At 40.9% G+C, this 22,658-nt stretch overlaps 1 protein-coding gene across 1 annotated transcript in view; it reads left to right on the top strand.

Annotated features, from left to right (window-relative positions):
* THBS4 (thrombospondin 4) overlaps positions 1–22,658 on the top strand; it is a 36,422-nt gene that overhangs the window by 2,929 nt on the left and 10,835 nt on the right. The window contains exons 2-12 of the mRNA XM_030467072.1: positions 1,105–1,308; positions 5,386–5,633; positions 6,660–6,765; positions 10,581–10,663; positions 11,262–11,313; positions 12,647–12,819; positions 15,928–16,065; positions 16,675–16,752; positions 20,274–20,426; positions 21,761–21,865; positions 22,103–22,210. Coding sequence (XP_030322932.1) covers positions 1,105–1,308; positions 5,386–5,633; positions 6,660–6,765; positions 10,581–10,663; positions 11,262–11,313; positions 12,647–12,819; positions 15,928–16,065; positions 16,675–16,752; positions 20,274–20,426; positions 21,761–21,865; positions 22,103–22,210 — 1,448 coding nt within the window. The remainder of the gene's footprint in view (positions 1–1,104; positions 1,309–5,385; positions 5,634–6,659; positions 6,766–10,580; positions 10,664–11,261; positions 11,314–12,646; positions 12,820–15,927; positions 16,066–16,674; positions 16,753–20,273; positions 20,427–21,760; positions 21,866–22,102; positions 22,211–22,658) is intronic.

Here is a 22,658-nt window from a genome sequence, read left to right on the forward strand (position 1 = left end):
CTTAAATTTAAATAAAACGTGTGGATAGTAATTAACCAGACTTTATTGGAATGGTGTGGTTACATACCTACTGTGTTAATAGCAGTGGGTTGAAAAAGGAGATTGTCACGAAGCCTAGTGGAGTAGATTATAGATTTTGGAGATATTACAGAGCTAGGAACATTGAGGAAATCCTCAGTTTGTTGCTGCAGTGCCGTAAGCTGAGTCGGTAACATATGCCAGAGTATAATGTTAGACTCTTTGCAGATGCATTGTGCAAAAATTAAAAGCAAAATATGAAACAGCTTTCACTATGCCTTCAGGGTTTTTTTGTTTTGGTTTGGTTTTTGTCAGACATGTCTGTCTTTGTTATCTGTGCCAGAAGGGGAAGATGAGTCTTACTTACATAATATGTCTCCTGAGAAGTCAGTGGAATCAGTGAGAGGGCAGTTATGAACGTCGTATCACATTGCCTACCTGGCTTTTTAGCATTTTAATTGGTGCCCTGAAAATGCCATCGAATGGTTCTCAGGATAAGTACTGAAATCTGTCTGGAAATGTTGATGCTGGATTCTGAGTCTAAATAAAATGCGAACACAGGCATCTGACTTTATGAAAGCAGAAATAAGTAAAAAAGCCTTTGATTGCAGTGCATCCTCAGAAGAGAAGAATATACCTGAAACTATTTGAGTATCTCAGTTGAAAGAGTATTTCTATGTTAGTAACTTGTCCATAATTCCTCTTTAAACATGTTGCTAAACTATGACCAGCCACAACAAAATCTGTATGATATTTTGATACAATTATGTGATAGTTTTGGTTGAAAGGGACAGTTAAAGATCATCTAGTTCAACTCCTCTGCTATGGACAGGGATATCTTCCATTTGATGAGGTTGCTTACAATGTTCTTGCCAATACCAGGAAGGTTGGACTTGATTAAAGGTGATTTTCCTGTTGTTAGTATTTGGTTTAGTATTATTTATTTTAGATAGGACTTGGTTTTATTTTGAAGTATCCATCTGGAAATAGTGAAGAGTGTACAATCTCTGGTGGGTGGCTTCAGACTACATTCTTCTTTGGTTGTTATTGTATTTAAATTGCTTATAAAACTCACTTATTTTTCAGTTTTTGATCTTCTTCCATATTCCAACAAGAGAGTGGTAACAAATTTCTTGCAACAAGCACTTGGTGATCCTACGCTGAATGATGTGTACTTCCTCTCAACATTCAAACTGCAGCCGAAGAGCACAGCCACCATATTTGGGCTGTATTCATCAGCTGACAACAGCAAGTATTTTGAGTTGACAGTAATGGGACGAATGAACAAAGGTGAGTTCTTACAAGTATGGAGGGGAAAAGTAGTGTTGGATCCATAGTTATTGGTGTGTCACAGATTGAGGTTGCAAACTGTAATTAACCTTTGTGCTTGAGTTTTTCCTGTTGCATGCTGTCACCACTCAGCCCCTCCTCACCCCCCAACACAAAAGTGTTGGTTACCTCCCTTCTTCCTCTCCTTCCCTTTTCTTCGCTTTCACTTGATGCTGCTTTCTCCTGGCCAGGGAAAGCTGACCTTACTACCAGCCGGTATCTAAACTCTGCTCAGCGCTTGCTCTGGGGAGTGCTGAGATACTAGGAAAAAAACCAGTATGGAGTATATAGTACTTTTATTTTAACTTCTTTTCTGCTTTCTTTCCCCTTTTTAATTTTTTTTTTCATTTTTTCTTTCTTGTTTCCTTTTTTTTTTCCTTCTTTTTTTCTTTCCTCTTTTTTCTTTTATTTTTTTTTTCCTTTTTCCCCTTGGGAAAATAACTGGTTCTTATTACTCAGGAATGTGAGGGACACACGCGCACATGCTGCCTCATGCATATGAAATGCCAGTTCTTGTTCTGCTGACCCTGGAGGTTAGATGTGACTACCAAAGACAAACATTCTTTGCACTTACAGGATCTTTTGGATGAATTGAAGAGTTTGTCCTCCATTTGTTGAAATTAGTTAATCAAGAGTCAAGAGTAGGAACTTCAGTAGACTCCTAGAAATGGAGATCAGATATCAGATATATTGCAATTTTGAGCTTTAGCAACAAAGTATGAAATGATGTAAATTATTGCTGCTCCATTGATTTCACTGCTATGATAGTTTGCTGCTGCAAATATAATTAGGCAGATGAGTCCAATGTACCGAGAAACTGTAGTGATAAATTTCAGGTTATGCATAGGAAAATTATTCTCTGTGTTGGAGAGAAGCACACCTTTTGCTTGGGAAATGTAAGGGAGTGGGTTACATAAAATGTTGTTTTATCAGGTCTGCCAAAATACTTCTGAGGTCAGGAACTTTTGTGCTATGCATGTGTTTGGGGTTGGATAAGATGTGGTCAGACAGCCTTATTAGTAAGTGTCAGACAGTTCCTAACACTGATTTACCTAACTGCCAAATAAATGGTAGATCACAGGTACTTCCTCTCTTCCTCTCACACCCATACAGTTATGTATGTAATGTTATACATCTATATATGAGTGCATATATATGTATATGTACGATTTTAAACATATCAAATGTTTCTCTTGATTTTCAATAATACGTGCATGCCTGATGGTTACTGATACTCATTAACTACCAGACTTAAGAGGCCTACATGCCTTATTTTTGTTTTGTTCTCAGTGTGTTAGTGCTGTGTTTGGGAAGTGCCTGTGAGGGGACAGTGGCATTCAGATAGGCAGCATGAAGAAACTTGTCCTGTCAGTAACCAGTGCTGAGTAGATGGGAGACATTTATAACCTGTTGCAAAGAGCTGATCAAATGGAGGATTTTCACAGCAGGGATGATTTGTAGATGTCTCTTTGCCTCCTTATTACTTTAGTGTGCTCTCTTTAAGCTGTATGGCAGTGTGCAAACAGTAGGCAGTGTTTTCACATGTGATTTCTCTGGAAGTGTCAAATGTTCCATATGACTACTTCAAACAGGAAGTTAAACTGCATTTGTCAGCTGAGGTGAAAGTATGGAGCGTGGGGGCTGCTTGTGATCCTCTCAAGACTGGAGATCTTCACCTAAGTGATGAGCCAATGCTGGCATCTTAGTGAAGTGCAGGGTCTAAATATTCATGGTTTTGTAAGTGTGCATACATGAATGTTCTTCCCCTGCATAGTATTTCTGCTTAAGCACCCAGGTCTGATCTAGGTAGGCCTTAATTAGCTTTCAAAGTGCCACATTTGAAAGCTGTGTTCCAAATTGTTTGCTTGTGTTCTGCTTTTATTGTGGTAGACCTGATAGTAAGATTTTCAGAACACCTTAATGTTTGCAAGGTACAGATCTGCATTACTGGGTGACTGCTGAACTTATTTTAATTGGATCAGTGTACATTTCAGAGGCAAATAGCACTCATGGTTTTCTGATCCTTTTTGAACAATTTCTTTATGAAGCAGACAGCAGTAAGTGCATAAAAATGATATAACTTAATAATTCTAGGAATCAGTTCCTGTTTATGGGCAGGATTACTAATTTCATTGCAAATCTGTTTCTTAAGCAGTACAGTTACTGTCATAAATCTCAGTATAGAGTATCATAGCAGCAAACATGTAATGCTGGGGCTTGGATGAGTTAAATCTTACAGAGGGGGAGGCTGTGGTCCAGCAAAATCTTCCTTCAAAAGCCTACTCTAGTGTACCAGATGGGCATTTGGCTTTGGTTGAGGAAAGAATACATGAGCCTCCTCCCAAGAGAAACAGCTCTTTGTCCAGAAAGTGTTCTGGCAGCATCCATTCTGGACCCTGCCACCATCTCCTCTTTCTTTTTCTAGCTTACTGCTGAGCTTGATCACTCTGAATGCAGGGCCTAGATCCAAAGACTTGCCTTTATATGACCAGGAGTGCATAATATTCACATAAATAAAATGCCTGCAATGTATACTGTCTTGACAGATCTTTGAGTTTACCAAGAAATGCTACCTTTTAGCAAGCTACTGGTGACCTCATGCACCTCTGTGGAAATCTCAGCTGTGGCAGTGTTTTGATATAGACAGGAGTGAAAACATTCCTGATACTGATCACAGCTGCTGAGACTTAGCACAAGTGTAGACTTTGAAGTTGGAGATCTACCCTGCCCTGTTCGTGCTGGTATAAGTGTGGATTCTTTTAACCATTAGACCGAACAGTTGGAAAAATAGTAGGGAACATGTACCCAGTAATTCAGGTCACCAACAAACAGAGGTATCACAGCATCAAGTACAGTAGTCGTGGAGGGATGGGAGGATAATTTTTTTTAATTAATAGAAATGGGATGAGTTCAGGTGCTACTAGCTCTGTAGCTAATAAGAGTTTTCCCTCCACTATATCTACAATATTTAGTTGGCCTCATGTTTCTTGAAGGTGTTTGTGGGCTCTCACTTGATGGAACAGCAGCTGCCCTCTGTGAACTTCAAAGAGTTGTTCACAAGAGGCAGCACTTAAATGTCTATGTGCCTGGTATCTGTGCAGCTTGACTCCTTGGTCAACTTAATTGTTGTAATGAGGAAATAAGGAATGTACAGGCTGGTGACCTATGGGATCTTTGAAACAAGATCTGTCTAATATTGTAGAATAGTTATGCCCTTCTATAGTTATGCCCCACTCAGCTCATTGCTCTGCAGATATGCATTCGTAGAGCCAGGGAGATATTTTGTGGAGAGAACTAGATAGTCTAAGAGATGTAGCTTGCAGATCCTAGCTTACCAATCCAATTTCCTTGTGAAAGAGACATTTTTCAAATATTATGCAGCATGTAAGTTTTTGCTTGTCTGCTGTAGTGTTTATTTGGTGGTTGTATTTTACTTCAAAAAATGGTATTTTGATGTGTGAATTATCAAGTATGTCATTCTCTAATGCCTTACAAAGCAGTTGAATTATTTTTTTTGTTTTACTTGCTATTTTTAACAGAGAAATGCAAGTTATTGGCTTGGAATACTGCTTCTTTTTTTTTTTTTTCTTTAATGGTGCATTTGGCTACACTGTCAGATGGTTTATCCAAATGCCACATCACTGAAACTGATTTTTCTAGTTGTACATTTCTGCTACAGATTATTTCTATATCTATCAGATATGTACTGCCAAAGTGCTGACTGCTACGCCCTTTACCTTCACCATATATTTATTGTATTTTAGCAGATTGTGCACTATAAGTTAACCAGTGCAACTGGTTAACCCAGTTGAGGGCCTGGACACAGCAGGAAAAAAAACTGTGCAGGCAGCACTTGTGGAGTCACACAAGAGTTCTGGTAATCCTGCTCTGAGAGTCAATGTCCAATTTATAATCACTATTTATACCTAAATATGGGATGCATTTGCAAAAGCTGACATGGAAAAATACTGGATCTTCCTTGATCATCCTTGGGTAATCTGCTGTCCTCTGACAGTCCTTCTGTCTATTTTGTGCTAGTGGTGCTGCGCTACCTGAAGAGTGATGGGAAGCTGAATTCAGTGATCTTTAGTAACATCCAACTCGCTGATGGGAAACCTCATGCTGTGATCTTGTGGCTGAGTGGCCTGCAGCAGGTATTGAGCAGGATGGACTTGTATCTGGACTGCCTGCAAGTAGGTGCTATTCAGGACCTGCCAAGAGCTTTTTCAGGTCTGTCTTGGAGAACGGCAGCAGTAGAGTTGCGCACTTTCCAGGAGAAGCCACAGGTGAGTGGGAAAACTGGGAGCAGGTTGAGCACTTAGAGGAATCACTAAGAATCCTCTGGATCACTGAATCCAGACCTCACCCCTCACAGCACCCTAGTTCTGTACAGTGCTGCTTCAATAATACTTGGGTGTTACCTTTTGAAATAAAGGTAAATGGAAGTTCCCTGTGGAACAGGTGAAATCTTAGCTTCATTGAACCCAGTTATAGTTATGCTATTACTTTTAAATACAATTTTTAGCTTATTAAATTAAAAAAAAAAATAATCAATTACTGCCTCACTTCAGTTCAGGTGTTTCTTGGGGACTGGACTTTTTGCAAGGAATTGCTTGATGCAGCAGGGGCAGCACTTTATCACCTTGTGGCTGCTCAATACAAGCAATGCTTGGCTGTGTATGTGGCTTTCTTATTCATGATAAATCACATGGACTAAAAAGAGAAAAAAGAGGGAGGCTCATGTGGTATGAGAGTCCAGCTTCCCTTCCCCTGTCTGCTGGTCAGGCTTTGGCAAAGTTTCTTGCCATCTCTGTATCAGCACTCCAAGGTAAACTATCTCCCACAAGCATCTTCCACTGTCATTAGTGAAAAATATCATTAGAAGGTGCAAAAACATTCTCCCTCCAAGGCTGTTTCCTTGAATCACTAAGGTGTCCATATTCCTGTCATAAATGTAAACATGTCTGAGGGGGAGAAAAATAGGTTGCTTTGGATTCAACAAAACCAAAATAATTCTTCCATGCTGCAGATATAAAAATATGTGAACTTCTTGATATGTAAGATCATATGAATTGGAAAGGGAAAAAAAGGTTCAAAATAAAAACACAGCTGTGTGAAAATCTGCAAGGCAAATGTTATGAATTTTATTACCATTCCATTAGTAATGGGTGGTCCTGAAGGGGATGGTGTAGAAGCCCTGCATGCTTAGGAAAGGGACAGCCTCCAAAAAATGAATTTACTTTGTCTGATACTTCACAATTTTTCCCATTGTTGTACTAGAACTATGAGCTCTGTTTTTCTTGTGAATCCAGGATACTCTAGATGAGCTGAAGCTGGTGGTTGGAGGAACACTTAACCAAGTGGGGAACCTGCAGGATTGTTTTCTTCAACAAATCGAATCCTTTCCTCAGTACAGCGGTAAGGTCTGCAAATAGGAGTTAAAATTGTTTCTTAGGATTCCAGTGCAAAAAAAGCTAATGTGGTGAATAGTAAAAATGTGGAGAAGCTCTACAGACAAGTATTAACAATTGTTTAACTGAATTATGGCCATGATAATTTTGTGTCAGTGTTTTAGAAATAGCTCAGTTTGGAGAGAAAACAGTCACTGCTGCTGGTGATAGAGCAGTAAGTTATTACTCTAGTGAAGGAGGAATCTATAAGGATTGAAAGAGGATTTTTAGCCTAATTTGGAAGACAAACTTTTGTGATCATGAGGGGCTTGTGTCAGCTTAATATTAAAAGAATTCAGATTGCAACCACTTATCCTTCTGTAAGGTAGCTGAAGCTTTTGTCACCTGCTGGGACTGCTCCAAGCCTAACTGGAGCCTGGAGATTTAGGTAATTTGGGCTGGGAAGAGAAAGGGAAGGAAACGAAAAAGGAAAAGGGAAAAGGGAAAAGGGAAAAAGCACCTCCTGGGATTCCTGCAGGTCCCCTGGGTATGAGTGCGGTCTCCTGTGATGAGCCAGGATGCTCTCTAACCTCTCAACACAGCACATCTGGGCTAGACTGCCCCATCTGTACCTCTTCTTAGTGATTATTGATCTGCCTTTCTGCTGTGACTTTGAGTGAGAAAACTGGGTTTACACTCTACATGCAGTACATTGATATGTGAATATGTGACAGCCATGACAAAAAAACAGTGTTGAGTTCAAGGTTTGAAATAGGATCCATGAGATGTCAAACCTTTCCCTGCCCCCCCCTGCCAAACCCAAACCTGCAGGCTTGCTACTTTTGATTAGAAGAAAGACAAGATACACAGATTTTATGAGAGCATCCTGAGTAAATTACATGAATGCAGGCAGCAGTGGTGTGCAGTGTTTTGCCTTTTAGCTATGTAAATCCTCAGTTGCATATGCTTCTGTCTGCTAGCTTCTTAACATATATAGTCAGGGGGAAACAAAAAACCAAAACACCAGAGCTGTATCATCAGAGGTCTCTTTTTACCTAAACCGGCAGACATTTGCAGTTAGAAGGGAAGGGTAGTTTGGTGTTTCCTCCCAGAAAAACTCACAGCTCTGTGAGTAAAGTTTCCAGTTTGCAGATCTGCATCTTTCTCATTTGTAATTTTTTCCTCGTTAATCAACAATACAAACAGTAGGAATACAGAGAGATGGTGTCTCTCTCTGGCTGCCTCTATCTGTCTAAGCCTCCCCAATTCAGTTGCTTATGCAAGTGGAATTAGTAATAGTAATTAGTAATAGTAAAACAGCTTATGAATATATAAAAAGTCTACATAATCAAATTCACAAAGAAAGAAAAAGGTGGACATGTTTCAACAGTAATATTAAATTAGCTGCCTTGCATTTTTTGCCTCACAGTGCCCTTTTACAGGAGGAATATAGCAGACAACCACAATTTTGCCAGAAAACCTGAGGTGCAAATCTGTGCATGTATTGTGAGACCTGTATGTCTTGTAAAAAGCATGTGTTTTTGTATAAATTTTTCATATAAATTAGAAAATCCTTGGGAGAGGTTTGGACCTGGATAACTGTACGTGGCTTTGACTGCATGAGTGGTTATTGCTCACTGCAGTGGCAGCAGGATTCCCTCTGTGTTCTGTCTGTGAGATGGAGACACCTGTGCTCTGTAGATGAGAGCATGATGATCTGACAGATATTGAACTTGTGCATTTGGATTTTCTGTGTGCATAGGAAACTACAGATGCACAATACTGGGAAGAGAATGACATGACCTCAAGCTTATGGAGAGTCAGCATGTCAAGGGACTTCAGTTCCTAATGGGACAGTAATTTTTCAGATCTTTCTTTGAATTAAATTACTGGTGGTAATTTTACTGGTGAAAACCGTTCTGTTGCTCAGGTTGTTATTGACACTGTCCCTACAAAGCTAGGGACTGGCTAAACTGAGGACCTGCCTTGGTATGTGGGGTATGAATGAGAGAGACTACATGGTAGACCTACAGATCACTGTATAGCTTCAGGTTGTACCTTTTGCTTACCTTTCACACTCCTGAGAAAAGCCACCCTACACTACACTGTGGACCAACAGCTCCCTGAAAGGCATCTCTGAGTTCTTAACCCTGCTCACCAGTCATTCTGCTGCAGATGGGGCCTGCCTTAGGGACTTGGCTTTAGATGGAGGAGAAAAAAGTACTCCGTCGGAGGTCATCTGTTTCTGCTCTGCTGTCTAAATTTGCAACCAGGACATGCAGTTCACGGCAGTATGATTTGTTTAGTCCACCTTAAAGTTTAACAGTCTACAAAACTGAACTGCACAGAATGGATCTGGTTTTGATTTAGGTGCTACACAGGAAACAGTATCTGAAACATAAGGAATTTTTTGCAGATCTCAGTCAAAAGAAGTCTTTGTTTGAAAACAACAACAAAAAAACAAGTAATATAAGAACAGACCCCAGCAACTGTCACAACAGCCTGCAGGCTTGGTTCCATCATGGGATGCTAAAATACCAGTGATAGTAAAAACTGCTGCCTTACTCCCAGATCAAAATAAGACAAAGTTGGGACTTCAACAGAGATTGGTTCTGGAACAGGTTATTTCTGAGTCTTGAAAATTGTTTGGTATTTCAATGAGAAGATCTGAAATGGGGAAAGCATATTATGTGAGATGTTGGACTATTCCCACTAGAAATTTTGGAAACAGACATACTTTGAAGTAGAAAACAATGGGGTAAATATTAAGAAAAACATTTTTCATATAGGTTTTCAGTACTCACAGAAGTAACCCATGAATAAACCTCCCTGAAGCCATTGAGCATAATATAAAAATATCCTGCCTGGTTAGAAGGTAAAAGGGCACGTATTTGTTAGATCTGTTCTGATGTACTGACTTGGAGAAGTAAACAAGTAGCTGAATGGGAGAGCTACAAAGTCAGAAGTGAGCTACAAACAGAAACTCCCATGAGCTGCTCTGCTAAGCATGCTAAACATGCTTTCTGCTTCTGCTCTGTCACTGAGTCAAAACCAATGTTATATTAAATAGGTGAGTCTTGCCTGAAGATTTGGAGTTGGCTCCTGCCTTTCGCTATTGCTCATTACAGGTGTAACTTTTGGTCTTGTTAATTTCTTGTTAATTTTCTTGTTAATTTCTTGGTATCAAGAACTGGGTTTGGTGTGAGTTCATAGCAAGCTGAATACAAGTTTTGTGAATCCATACAAACTCTGAATCCCCCAGAAGCAAACACAGCCATGAAGCTTGTTTCCAGTGGGATGAGCTGCCTTTGGGAAGAAAAGCCAAATGTCTGGTGCAGGTATTGGAAGTGATGTTTTTGTCAGAGCAGGAACTATTGATGCATGGTTGGAGCTGCACAGCAAGCTTGCTCAGAAATCTGGGTAACTTAATTTTGAGAAGTGTGGAGGAATCAGTTGTAGTGACATGGAAAACAGTTATGGAGAGTGGCTTCCCAGTAGGGAAGAGATTCAGTATGAATGACAGTATGAAAATCACAGATTCAGAGATGACAGTATGAAAATCACAGACTTCTTTTCTCACTGTGGACTGGTTTCTGTGTAGCCTATTTCTGTGGTATACGCTGGAGTTTAGTCCAGAAAAGGCTTGATTTCGTGCAAATTGCTCTATAAAATTTGGAGCTAGATACCGTGTTTGCTCTAAGGGTTCCTACAGAGTTAACAAAAGAGCCATGTCTGTCCTACTAGGCTCTTCACAGTGTAGCCATCTTGTATCTCAGAAATCACCATGGCAATTTAAGGAGTTGTATTCACTGTACGCTCGTTTTCATTGCTGTTTCTTTTCAGGGGATTTTCATAGGCAAATGATGGGTCAGATGATGCAAATGAACCAAATACTGGGAGATGTAAAAGACCTTCTCAGACAACAGGTATGCATGAAGGCTTCAGAGTGAAGTAGCCCAAGTTTGCCACATTTGACAGAGTCAGGGCAGAAATCAAATAAACTATAAGCTCTTGTGTGGAGCGCATTGCCTCAGAGCATGTGTCAGTGGAAGAGAAATAACCACATAGGTCCTGGTACCCTGTGCATACTATGCAAGACCACTGAATGTGGGACTATAAGGGATCTTCTTACTCAGATCCAGAAAATCTAGTGTCTAGTGGAAAAGTACTACTGTAGCCATCCTGGCCCACTGTTAAAAGTAGGTCTCTTGAACAGAGTGGAAAATACATTTATTACACTTACTGGTGGGTATCAGAACTGGAATTGCTCTAGCACGTGTCTTCAGTTAAGCTTGTAACTCTTAAAGGTCCTGTTAATGGAAGATGAACTGAAGTATAACCATTATCATTGTCTTAATCTTTAGGGACTACAAAGAGCACCTCATTTTAAGATAGTGGTCCTATGTTACATGGTTGAGTGGCATCTTGGGGAAAAATAATTATGATTCCTGGCAGCCTGAAGCTGCCAGAAGGCAAATTGAAGCTGCCTATATCCAAATAATGTTTATTTTCTATATCCTCAAGGTCAAAGAAACAACTTTTCTGAGAAATACCATAGCCGAGTGTCAGGCATGTGGTGAGTATTCCTGTTACTGCATGTAAAAGGCAACCAGTTAAGATGTACAGTTGTTTTGTTGATTGTTGATTGCATCAACAGTCAATTTGTTGCATCAGCTTTAAGTGATTTCTAAGAAATACTCTCTTTAAAAATGCTGTGACTAAAGCTCTGGATGTATTCAACACAAATTTAAAGTAGATGTTCATCAGGCAAAAATCTTTCAGTTTTCATAGATAAAACAATCACTTATTGGGGGATAAAACCTCACAAAACCAAGCAGTACCACTCACCCTGTTTTGTCAGTGCTTGCTCTGTCACAAAGCTGTGCCACATGTTCCTGGGGTGGCAGTCATTGCCTGCAAGGTAACTGATAAACAGTCTCAATAAGACTGATGCTCTGAGAAAGGGCCTATGCAGTCTACCCAAAACTAATCAGATTCTGAGAAGGCAGTCACTGGTTGACAGCAGTAACACCCAAAAGGTGGTCTCCATCTCTTCACTAAAGGGAAGGAAGAAATGTTTTTTCACATGCCACTATGGGGACTCTGCTACACAGCTGATGATCAGGACACACACATGCTCAGTATGAAAAGCAAAATACTCCCTCAGTGGGTAGGGCAAAAAGCCTTAAGCTTATGAGACCTTTTATTTGATTTCTTCTCCCAGTCTGTCAGTCTCCCCAAAACTTAAGTTGAGCTTGAGCTAGGTTATGTGTAATAAATGCCAAAGTCTTCAAGTACTGCATGCACTAGTGCCAAGGCTCAGCACCTTCCCGAGTCTCCAGACTTTGCATTCCCACATGGATGGTCTCTGTTCCCTGCAGTCAGTGTTCTCCTGTGTCCAACTGCGTGTCTGTGGGCTGCCAGCTCCTGCCTCTTTATTCCTCCTATTAGTAGACTGTCAGATACACTCATGTGAAACCATGGCACTGTTTCTCTTACAAAGTGTAAAGTGTTGCCCATTTAGCCAGATAAACACCTTGTGCCTTAACACTTGAGTCCATTGAGCCACCCAAGATCTCTGGCTCTTCAGAGTTTCCTCTCCTGGCCCGCAGCAGATCTGTGCTGGGACTAACCCAGTAGGAGCGCTCCCACATGCAGACAGGAGAAGCACGTGGACTTAACAAAATAGCCTTAATTTTCCCTGTCAGGTGATACAACAAACTGCTGGGCCATTCCCAGCGTGGAGTCTCCTTCCCCCACAGCACAGTGCACAAACATGAGGCCCCTGCTGCATAGCATCTTGGGGACCTCTTCAGAACACTTGCCAGCTGAATGTCACAGTGTGTATTTCTTTCAGTCACTGAAACTGGGTATTTTTTTGTTTTGTTTTTGTTTTTTCTGAATTAAAGGTTTGGGAACTGTGAGTTTTCCAACTCAGCTTCCTAGGCGCAGTAAGCCCAAATGTGAAGTTAATTCCTGCTTCAGGGGGGTCAGGTGCATGGAGACAGCAGAGGGATTCCAGTGCGGCCCCTGCCCTGAAGGGCTCACAGGAAATGGAGTTACCTGCTCAGATATCGATGAGGTAAAGCAGTGACTTTCGGTGCATAAAAAAAAAAAAAAGCAAACATATCATAGATATCAATGGATTGCTGATGCTTGCTGTCTTTAGCATGTACTATCTGCTTGTACAGTGATTATTAATCAATTCTACCTCCCTGTTTTGCTGTTTCTGCAACTTTATGGAGATTATATGTGTGAAAACTTGAAATACCCTGATGAGCTGAAAAGTCACTTAAGGGAGTTTAATGGTTGAAAAAAAAAAAAACCCAAAGCTTGCTTTTGATATTGCTGTTTCTATTATACAAGAATATACAATGGCTCCTGTTACAAGGCAGAAGCATTTCTTGTCAATACGAATTTTGTTTCTTTAAATTGTAGCCCTCCTGAACCAGCCTTGGAGACTAAAGTCTTCTCTTCCACCCAAACTGGAGTCATGTTTTCAGCCTTACCTTAAAAGTCTGTGAAAGAAAATAAACATATATTGTTATTGTTCCTTTTTGCTTCTCTTTGGTTGTGTTGAAAGCTGATAATGTTGACTTAGTTTTTTTTTCCTTGTGCTATTCCTTAGAAATTCAGAGCTTGCTTGTATTGAAGGTTGAGTTAATAAATTTCCAGTATCTTAAAAAGTTAAATAAAACCTGTGTTAATTGGAATGTCACAATTATTTAGAACATAAACAAGAAAACCACTTACAACTTCACTATTTATTTTTTGTTTTTTTGTCTGGTGATTTTTCCCATTACTCTTTGGTGATTTTTGTAAAAAGCCATCTGGATAGAGTAGAGCAGGGACCCAGGAGAATTAGTCATTAACTGTGCCTGTGAACAGCACAGTGCTACCAACATACCTGCCTAGTGATGTGAAACAGAAAAAGCAGTTCCTTTTTTTTATCTCCTTTCTTGCCAAGAGGAGATATGTGTTGACTGGTCTTTTGGTTTACTCCATCCTGTAGGCCATCTGTATAGAGGATGTGATGTGCCCAACTTCTATAAGTGAAAAAGAGACCTTTCAGAGGAAAAGTGGGTTGAGTGTGGCAGTTTCCAGAGTTGTAGATGATGTCTTTTGTTTTGCTTCACATCACATGGACTGTATCTGCTTCAACATAAGGTGCAAAAAATGGAGGTGAAGCTCTGAAATGTGAATGTAAGAGGTGAAGCTGAGACAGCTGTGGAGTGAGTTTCATGCCACAGAGAAGCACGGTGAGAGATTCAAGCCAGCTTAGGTGGAGCCCACCAGTACAGCTGGGTTCCACCTCCTGAGCCATTCTCAGACTGGAACAGAGCATGGCAATAATCTCCTCCCTGCCATTTTCAGCTTTGGAGCACCTATACCTGTGACAGCAGTGGTGGGAAAGTAAGCAGAGAGTAGTCTGACACTACCTGGTTTTCTGTGAGCACTTGGGCTCTGCCACTGGAGACAGATGTGCCTTCATGCTCCTGCCACATGGCAGACCTAATCTCACATTAGAAACAGCAAGGATGTTTTGCCACAATGGTGTCATAGAGATCCAGTCTTCCTTATATGAGGAAGTCTTGCTTATTTGGATGCTGCTACTAAAATGTCACCTAGTCTGGTGTGGTTTTGTTCTCCAGTAACTATCCCCTATAACAGCTGGGTTTTCACTTGTGGTTACGCAAGGGGAAAAAATGAGTAACTTTTCATAGTATAACAAGAGGGGATGTGTCATACTAGTTGTTTTCCTGAGTGAGCTGAGACTAAGAAGGAAAGTAGGTTTGGGATTTTGAGGTTGTTTTTTTGTTTGTTTGTTTGTTGGTTTGGTTTGGGTTTTTTGTTTGTTTTGGTTTTGTTTTGGTTTGGTTTTTGGAATCTCTTTTGGGAGAGCACCTTTCTACTGAACAAACTCTTTCTTTACTTCCTAATAATTAGCATTTAAAAATGAGCTCATGTACAAATTCTGAAAAAGACAAATCTAGAAGCTTCTTCACAAAGAGATGCCATCATCTTTCCTGAGGCAGCAAACAGCTCTGCAGTACTCTCCCTTATTACCCGTTTGAAGGCATTCCTTTCAAATGCTGATGCTCTGTATCTCGGCAGCTGCATCTCTGCTCTGTGTAATCTGAGCGCCCTCTTCTGCCTACTATAAAAAATCCACAGCAAATACGGAGCACAAAATGTCTGTCTTAGGTTTCACATTTATCTTGTGCTAGTTGTGGACCTTCTGCTAACCAGTCTTTCCATCAGACATGCTTCGGTATTAAACATCCCTTTCCTTGCTCCCTCCCGAACCTTGTTTGGTTACAAGTTTTATCTTTGTGGTAGGTGTGGATATCTTTCAGCTTCACCTACCACCATCTTGTGGAAGTTTTGATGTTAGCTATGAAAGGGGGAGGGGGGGGAGGGCATATTTTAAAAACTCATTTATATTTATTTCTGACTCTTCTGTTGTTGTCTCTGAGCTATATGCAGCATGATGGTGTGTTGATGTTTTTGGTACTCTTACAAAAATACTACCTTGTGGCTAGAGTTGATGCTGGAAGTACAGCAAGGGGGGATGTGATTCCCAGAATGGCACCCGTGAGGCCAACAAAATGGGTCACAGCTGTTCTGTAAAACCACACGAGGGAACGAAGCCAGTGGTGCCTCTGGTCTGGGAGAAGTGCATGGTGTGTGGTCCTCCAATCTGGAAAAGTGTAGGTGCCACTGACAAACCCTGTTCATTGGGCTTATTCCTGGCTAAGAGATTTGCCCAAATATAAATAAGGTAAAGAGCTGCTGATGGTTCCATGTTAAAAAACACAATTGCAGGACCATTCAGTGGGCTGGAGTACATGGCTTTCCTGATGGTCCAGACCCTCGCAAGGGGATGTCGCCCTCTTCAGGCAGGAGAACCTGCCCAGCAAAAGGAAGGACTGGGGCTCAGAGCTTAGGGCATCAGCTACAGTCTATAATGGAAGATTACAAGTGTTTCTTAAATTACAGAAATAGCCGAAGACCTGCTAAGGTCAGAAATAGCTGCGGAGACACTTTCCTCTGTAAGCCAGCTCTGAACAGAAGACCTACAGACTTTGCATGTAGCACTGTCTTTGACTGAAAGGTCTGTGCACGTCTGTGCAGAGTCTGGATGTCACTGAAGCACAAACGTGTGCTTGGTTCATTGTTTTCTTTGCAGTGTCGTTACAACCCATGCTTCCCTGGAGTGCGATGTGTGAACACTGCTCCAGGTTTCCGATGCGAGACCTGTCCCCCAGGATACACAGGACAAATGGTGCAAGGGATAGGACTCAGCTATGCCAAGAGCAATAAGCAGGTGAGTGGCAGCATTTCTGCAGCAACTGCCATTGCAGGGTGCTGGTTTATATCAATGCACTTGTATTGCATCTTATTTACACTTCAGTCATTCCATAACTGCCTTGTGCAGCTGGATGGTTCTTCACTTTAAAGATCCAGGTTGTGTTTGCTTGGCATATATGGAAGTATTAACAGTCTAATGCTCAGGACTGCTGTGTAGACAAGATGAAATGTCATTATCTTCACAGGTATCGCCCATCTATCTTAGAGGGTGTGTTGTTGATATATGTAGACTGGCCTGAACTAGAAAGAATATGGATATAAGAGGCTGATTTTACTGTCATTTTTGCATGTTTCTGTAGCTCTCTGCAAGAGGAAGAACTATCTAAACTTGTGGGTAAACCAGAAGCTGATCCAAAGGTTGAAATTTTCTGTGTCAGTGCCGTGTCAGGGGTTTTGTGTGTCTGCAGACCCATTGGAAAGTTGGTATATGGGTATGTCTGCCATTCTCAGAGCAGTTTCAGGAGAGGCTATGACTTTTCTAGACATAAACTTTAGTGACTTCTCTTCAGACTTGTTTTTCAAATTGATGTTAGTTTTGTTTTATGTTGATTTTTTTTATTGTTAGATCTGCTTAGATATTGATGAATGTCAAAATGGTGGAGTTGGAGTCTGCGTTCCAAATTCCCTTTGCATAAATACTTTGGTAAGCACCTTTTCATTTGTGGCTTTTAAAAAATTGATTATTTTAAAATTCCATGAGACTAGGATTGGATTTATGGCACTGATTGAAGATCTGAATTATGTAGTTCATTGACTGTCTGAATATAAACCAAAGTATACTTTCCTCTCATCCTGACTAATAATAAAAAGATCAATAATTGATTTGTCACTAACCTGTTCATTTGAACTATATCCTTATCACTTTCCCTGAGGAGCAGTAGGATCTGTTTTCTCCACACCATCCAGTTACATGTGTTTACAAGTATATTACTTGAAAGAGCCTCCTTTGAAAGATTTAACATTTTCTTCCCCTTATCTCTTCCCACCTGGGAGCTGCTGCAGCAAACTGTTCTCATGGGTGCTCTTTTGACAGGATTAAAGTCTTAATTTTCTTAGGGTATTTAGAAAGTACCAGATATCCTTCTAAATGGGTACAGAGTGGAGGAGAGCTGTAATTAGTAAGCTTTTAGATTAGATTTTACCCATAGATATTAAATCCAGGAGAGGAAGCAAAGCAGAAATAGATGCTTGAAAGATGGTTTGAAAGTTACTAGGATGCAGTAGGAGGGGTGTACAAGCATTGCAGTGCTGTGAAGCAAGCTAGACCTTTCACTTGGAATCACAGAATCATTTATGTTGTAAGAGGCCTTTAAGATGATTGAGTCCAACTGTAAACCTAACACTGTGAAGGCAACAATGAAAGTATGTCCCTATGTACAATATCTATGCATCTTTTAACTTCCTCCAGGGATGGTGAGCCCACTACTGCCCTGGGCAGCCTTTTCCAGTGCCTAACAACCCTGTCAGTGAAGAAATTTTTCCCAATATCCAATCTAAACCTCCCCTGGTGCAACCTGAGACCATTTCCTCTTGTCCTAACATTTGCTGCTCAGGAAAAGAGACTGACCTCCACTTTGCTACAACCTCCTTTCAGAGAGCTGAAGAGAGAGAAACTCTCCCCTCAGCCTCCTTTTCTCCAGACTCAACAACCCCAGTTCTCTCAGATGCTCTTCTTAAGACCTGAGCTCCAGAGCCTTCACCACCTTCGCTGCCTTTCTCTGGACTCTCTTCAGCACCTCAATGCTCTCCTTTTAGTCAGGGGCCCAAACTGAACACAGTGTTTGAGATGCAGCCTCACCACTGCTGACTACAGGGGGATGACCAAGTCCATAGTCCATAGGATGCTCTTGGCCTTCTTGGCCACCTGGGCACACTGCTGGATCATATTCAGCTGCCTGTAGACCAGTTCCCCCAGGTCCTCTTCTACTGGGTAGCTTGCTAGCCACTCTTCCCCAGCCCTTGCATGGGGTTGCTGTGACCCAAGTGCAGGACCCAGCACTTGGCCTTACTGAACCTCAGACAACTGGCTTCATCCCACTGATCCAGCCTGCCCAGATCCCTCTGTAGAGCCTTCCTGTCCTCAGGTAGGTCAGCATTCCTATCCAGCCTGGTGTCACCCGCAAATGTACTGAGGGTGTACTTGATTCCCCTGTCCAGATCACTGATAAAGACATTAAACAGAATTGGTGCTTACACTGAGCCTGGGGACACCACTTACAACCAGTTGCCAACTGGACCATGTGGTCCACACTTTGGGCACAGCCATCAAGGCAGTTTTTTACCAAGTGAAGAATGCACCTATCCAAGCCCTGAGCGTCCTGCTTCTCCAGGGAAATGCTATCTGAAACGGTGTTGGAAGCTTTACTAAAGTCCAAGTAAAAAACATCCACAGCCTTTCCCTCATCCACTAAGCAGGTCACCTTGTGAGAGAAGGGGATCACATGGCAGGACCTGCCTTTCATCAGCCCATTGTGGCTGGCCCTGATCACCCAGTTTTCCTGTACATGCCACTTATGCTGCTGTCAAATACTGTTCTGCTATAGCAGCCTTCACTGAGCATGCTTTCTCCATAACAAGAGAAGGGTTAAAACTATCCTGCAGGTTACCTTCTACTTTTTCACAGTTAGATATCCTTGAGGCTATCAGTCGTGTTCAAAGTCATGTTCTTTCCTTGTGAATAACCTTGTTTTCTAGGACTGCTTTCACTGTTCAGTATGTTTCTTTTTGGTTTTTTGTTGTGGCTTTTTTGGTTTTTTTATCTTAAGCATTTCTGCCACATGCTGTATCTTGTTGCATAACTGCACATAACTAGTCCTTTCAGAAGACCATCAAGCTCTGTTGGTAGAGGGCAAGGAATGGCCTTCCATCTGTCAAAACAGAGCAGCTTGGTTTTTTTGTTCCTGTCTCCCTTTAGAAATAGTTTGGTCTGGAAGTGCTGCCTTCAGGGCCATTTTAATGCATACCAGGGCCTAACATAGGACAGCATATACTGAGCAAATTCAGCAGATTCCAGAAGATGTTACCCTGGCGTCCATTAGGAGAAAGTGCATGATCCAGTGTGTTTTTTATAGGCCATACCATCTACATGGCCCAGTACATGGCCCTTTTACTCTTATTATCTTCATTATGCAAACAGCACAGAGTTAGATTTGAAAAGAAGCTAGGAATAGAGGACTAAAATAATGTGCCACTTGCATAGTAAATGTATTTCCCTATCATGGTGAGCTGGATGAATCCTGAGAGTTCCTACATCAGGCTTTTGATAGGAAGAGTGAAATTGTGTGAGGCACCTCTGTTTCACAAAAGGACGGATGCACAAATTTGTCAGACATTTACATGTTTCTGTTCCTTGACCTGTCAAAATTATTCTCTGTAAGGAAAAAATATAGTTTTCATTTATTTTTTATGTCATAGTTTACGAATCTGCAAGTATGGGAGTCAGATACAAAAGCCACATTAGATGCCTGAAGATCCCTCTTATTATAATTTATCCATTTAGCTCTCATATAGTGATTGTCCCAGCATTCACTGAGATTCCTTGTCTTAGCTCCCTTGTGTTTGTTTACACAAGAGAGTGGCACAAATATAAAATACATATATATGCATCAAGGTAAACCACTGCAAAAAGTTACGTGGATGTTCTTATCGTAGCGTAAATGAGGGTGGCTGTGTCCTCAGTTCCTGCATTATTTTGCAAAGAACAAGATTTAGGTCAAATTGTCTTAAAAACATTGAAGTAAAAAAAAAGATAAAATGGGGCAAATTGTGAACTTTCTTGTCTATCTTCCAAGTTGTGCCCAGTTGAGCTTAGATAAGCTGATGGGTCTGCTTTAAACTGAAATAAGAACATCCAATCTGATTAAGCTGGTGCTGCTTAGAATTTTACACAAAGTTTTAGACATCTCGGAGTGATGCTTGGCAGGGACAACATATGATAAAGAAGCTTTTGCTGCTGCATGATTTTTCTCTGTCATAACTGAAGCCTGGTCTAAACAGGCAAGAGTTCAGCATGTTTTCAAGTCTGCACTGTGGGAGCCAAACCTGAATTTCACATAGAAAATGAAGTTTGTTCACAGTCCAAGAGGCCTCCTGACATAACTCTCCTATATTTGCTTTAAAATAAGTCCTGTTCAGAGGCTGGCTAGTAACTTTTTGTTCTTACAGGGGTCTTATCATTGTGGCCAGTGTAAACCAGGATACACAGGAGACCAAGTCAGGGGATGTCAAGCTGAGAGGAGCTGCAGAAATCGAGCCCTTAACCCATGCAGTGTCCATGCCCGTTGCATTCAGGAGAGGAGAGGAGAGGTGACATGTATTGTGAGTTCATAAATTCATTCATTTTTAAAGTGAAATACAGCCTTTTTGAGGCTGGAATTAGGTAAGTCTTTGTGGTCATTTTATACAGGTGGGTATTTTAATGAGATGGTGGCACGTGGGCCCAGACGAGCTACAAAAATAACTGGGCTGAATCTATCTTGCCATTATTTTCTTCTTGCAGCATGTCTGAGGCAGATATACTCATGTACCATGTTTACTGTGTCTGTGCAATTAGATCTTTGGGAATGGCTTTTATAGACTTTCTGTGGTCTCCTCAGAGAAGTCTGTCAGTGTCAATCTACAAAAGACATCTCAAGGACAAATTCCTCTGCTAGTGATCAGCTACATAGCTGTCAGTAGGGATCCTCTCTGCACACCCTATGTGCCTGTATTTGCCTGCCGATAGAGATAGTATATTTCCAAGGGAGGGCATAAATCCTAGGCACAGTATGCTGCACTGTGTTTTCCAGCCATGGGAACAAAAGGAGCACCAAGTGGCATATGAACTTCCATTGTAAGAGCCTAACTAAAGTAAATTGCTTAGCTTTTTCCAGCTTTCAAGGGGAAGCAAGAGACTAATCTTGTGTGCTAAATTTGTATATGCATGCTCTTGCTGGCACTTGCTTTGGTCTCATTTTTAAGTACATCTATTTCAAAGACGACAAATCTAAGATATTTTAAGTCCATGCTGTAATGGGAAGATGCCTGGATACTTGTGTTAAGCCAGTCTGCATTTTAAGGGGAGGTCTGAGTTTGATGTGCAGATCTTTGCATATCTCTTCAATTACAACAAAAATTAGATCCTGGTTTGAAATATTACCAACTTAATTGGCTAGGGGAAACTTGTAGGAAGTGCAATTGCTTTTGCTAATACAAACTGTCATTGCAGTTTCCTCTTACAACTTCCTCTAGCTGATGCTGTATTCTTGAGATAGTGAACAAAACACAGTCATCCCATTTAGCCATGGACCACTTGCTGAGATGCTAGGTCCATAACCTACTTAGGTCTCCTCTTTTCTCCACCTGCAAGTGAGGAGCCAAAATTGATTCCTGGACAATGCCTAAAGGAAATCTGTGGCTCACACTGAAATAATTAGGTGCTGTAGGCACACATTCCCCTTTAAAACAAAGTCTTAGCTGTGCCTAGCTGTACCTGGATACAGAGAGCTTGAAACAAAGGCTTTCTTTCAACGCTGAGAGATGCTGGGTATACTTCATTTTACTTTGGTGTCTGTCTGTGCCTTCTGTTAGTGTTTTCAAAACTGATGTGGGATTTCCCTCTTGAAGTGGCTCATTAACCTTTTGGTAGTACTACCATAGTGTTTTATTGCTAGTGTGGCATTGGCTGGGCTGGTGATGGTTATATTTGTGGAAAAGATGTCGACATTGATGGTTACCCTAACGAAGAACTCTCATGCTCTGCTGAAAACTGCAGAAAGGTAAGAGATTCTTTTTTGACCCTATAATAATTCAGAGCGTGAAGTGGTGAAGATGAAGAATGGAAGAAATGTGTGTAGATGCATTAGTCTTTTTTTCAAGTTATTGAATTCCTCTGGATAAATTTTATTTAATTTGATTAATTTAATAATTAAAGCAATAATACAAAAAGACATTCAAATTATGAAAGCATCCAGCATGTACCCATATAACACCAGATATGCCTTTTTTTTATCTAGGACAATTGCAGATTTGTCCCAAACTCTGGACAAGAAGATGCTGATGGTGATGGGATTGGAGATGCCTGTGATGAAGATGCAGATGGAGATGGCATTCCCAATGAGCAGGTGCTGTGTATTCATCAGGGCACAGGGACCTGTACAAACAGAAGGATTTCACACTGCTGCATCAGGCAGTGATTCTGAAATTTCTCTCTTTACTATTTTCCAGAGACTATCCCATTCCCATCACTGTATGATGTTGTCTAAATCCTGTCTTTTTCTTTTATATAACACTCACTATTGTAAGACCTAAAAAACCCAAGCTGTCTCACCTACCAAGCTGTCTCTTCCTACCAGTGTATGCTACATTAATTAATTAATTAATTAATTCTAGAGCTTTTAGTATACAGAACTTGAGGCCTTCTGTCATACTCTCCCATAGCATGGTCTTCAGGAATATTACTTGCATTAGTGTCTTTTTAAAGGGCAGGTTGACCTGACACCACATTTTGTGAGGGGACCGAAGCCTACATAAATTAATGGGTGTCATGGCAAGAGCCTGAAAAACCTTTGA

The sequence above is a fragment of the Calypte anna genome, chromosome Z, assembly GCF_003957555.1.
Source record: "Calypte anna isolate BGI_N300 chromosome Z, bCalAnn1_v1.p, whole genome shotgun sequence".
Classification (NCBI taxonomy): Eukaryota; Metazoa; Chordata; class Aves; order Apodiformes; family Trochilidae; genus Calypte; species Calypte anna.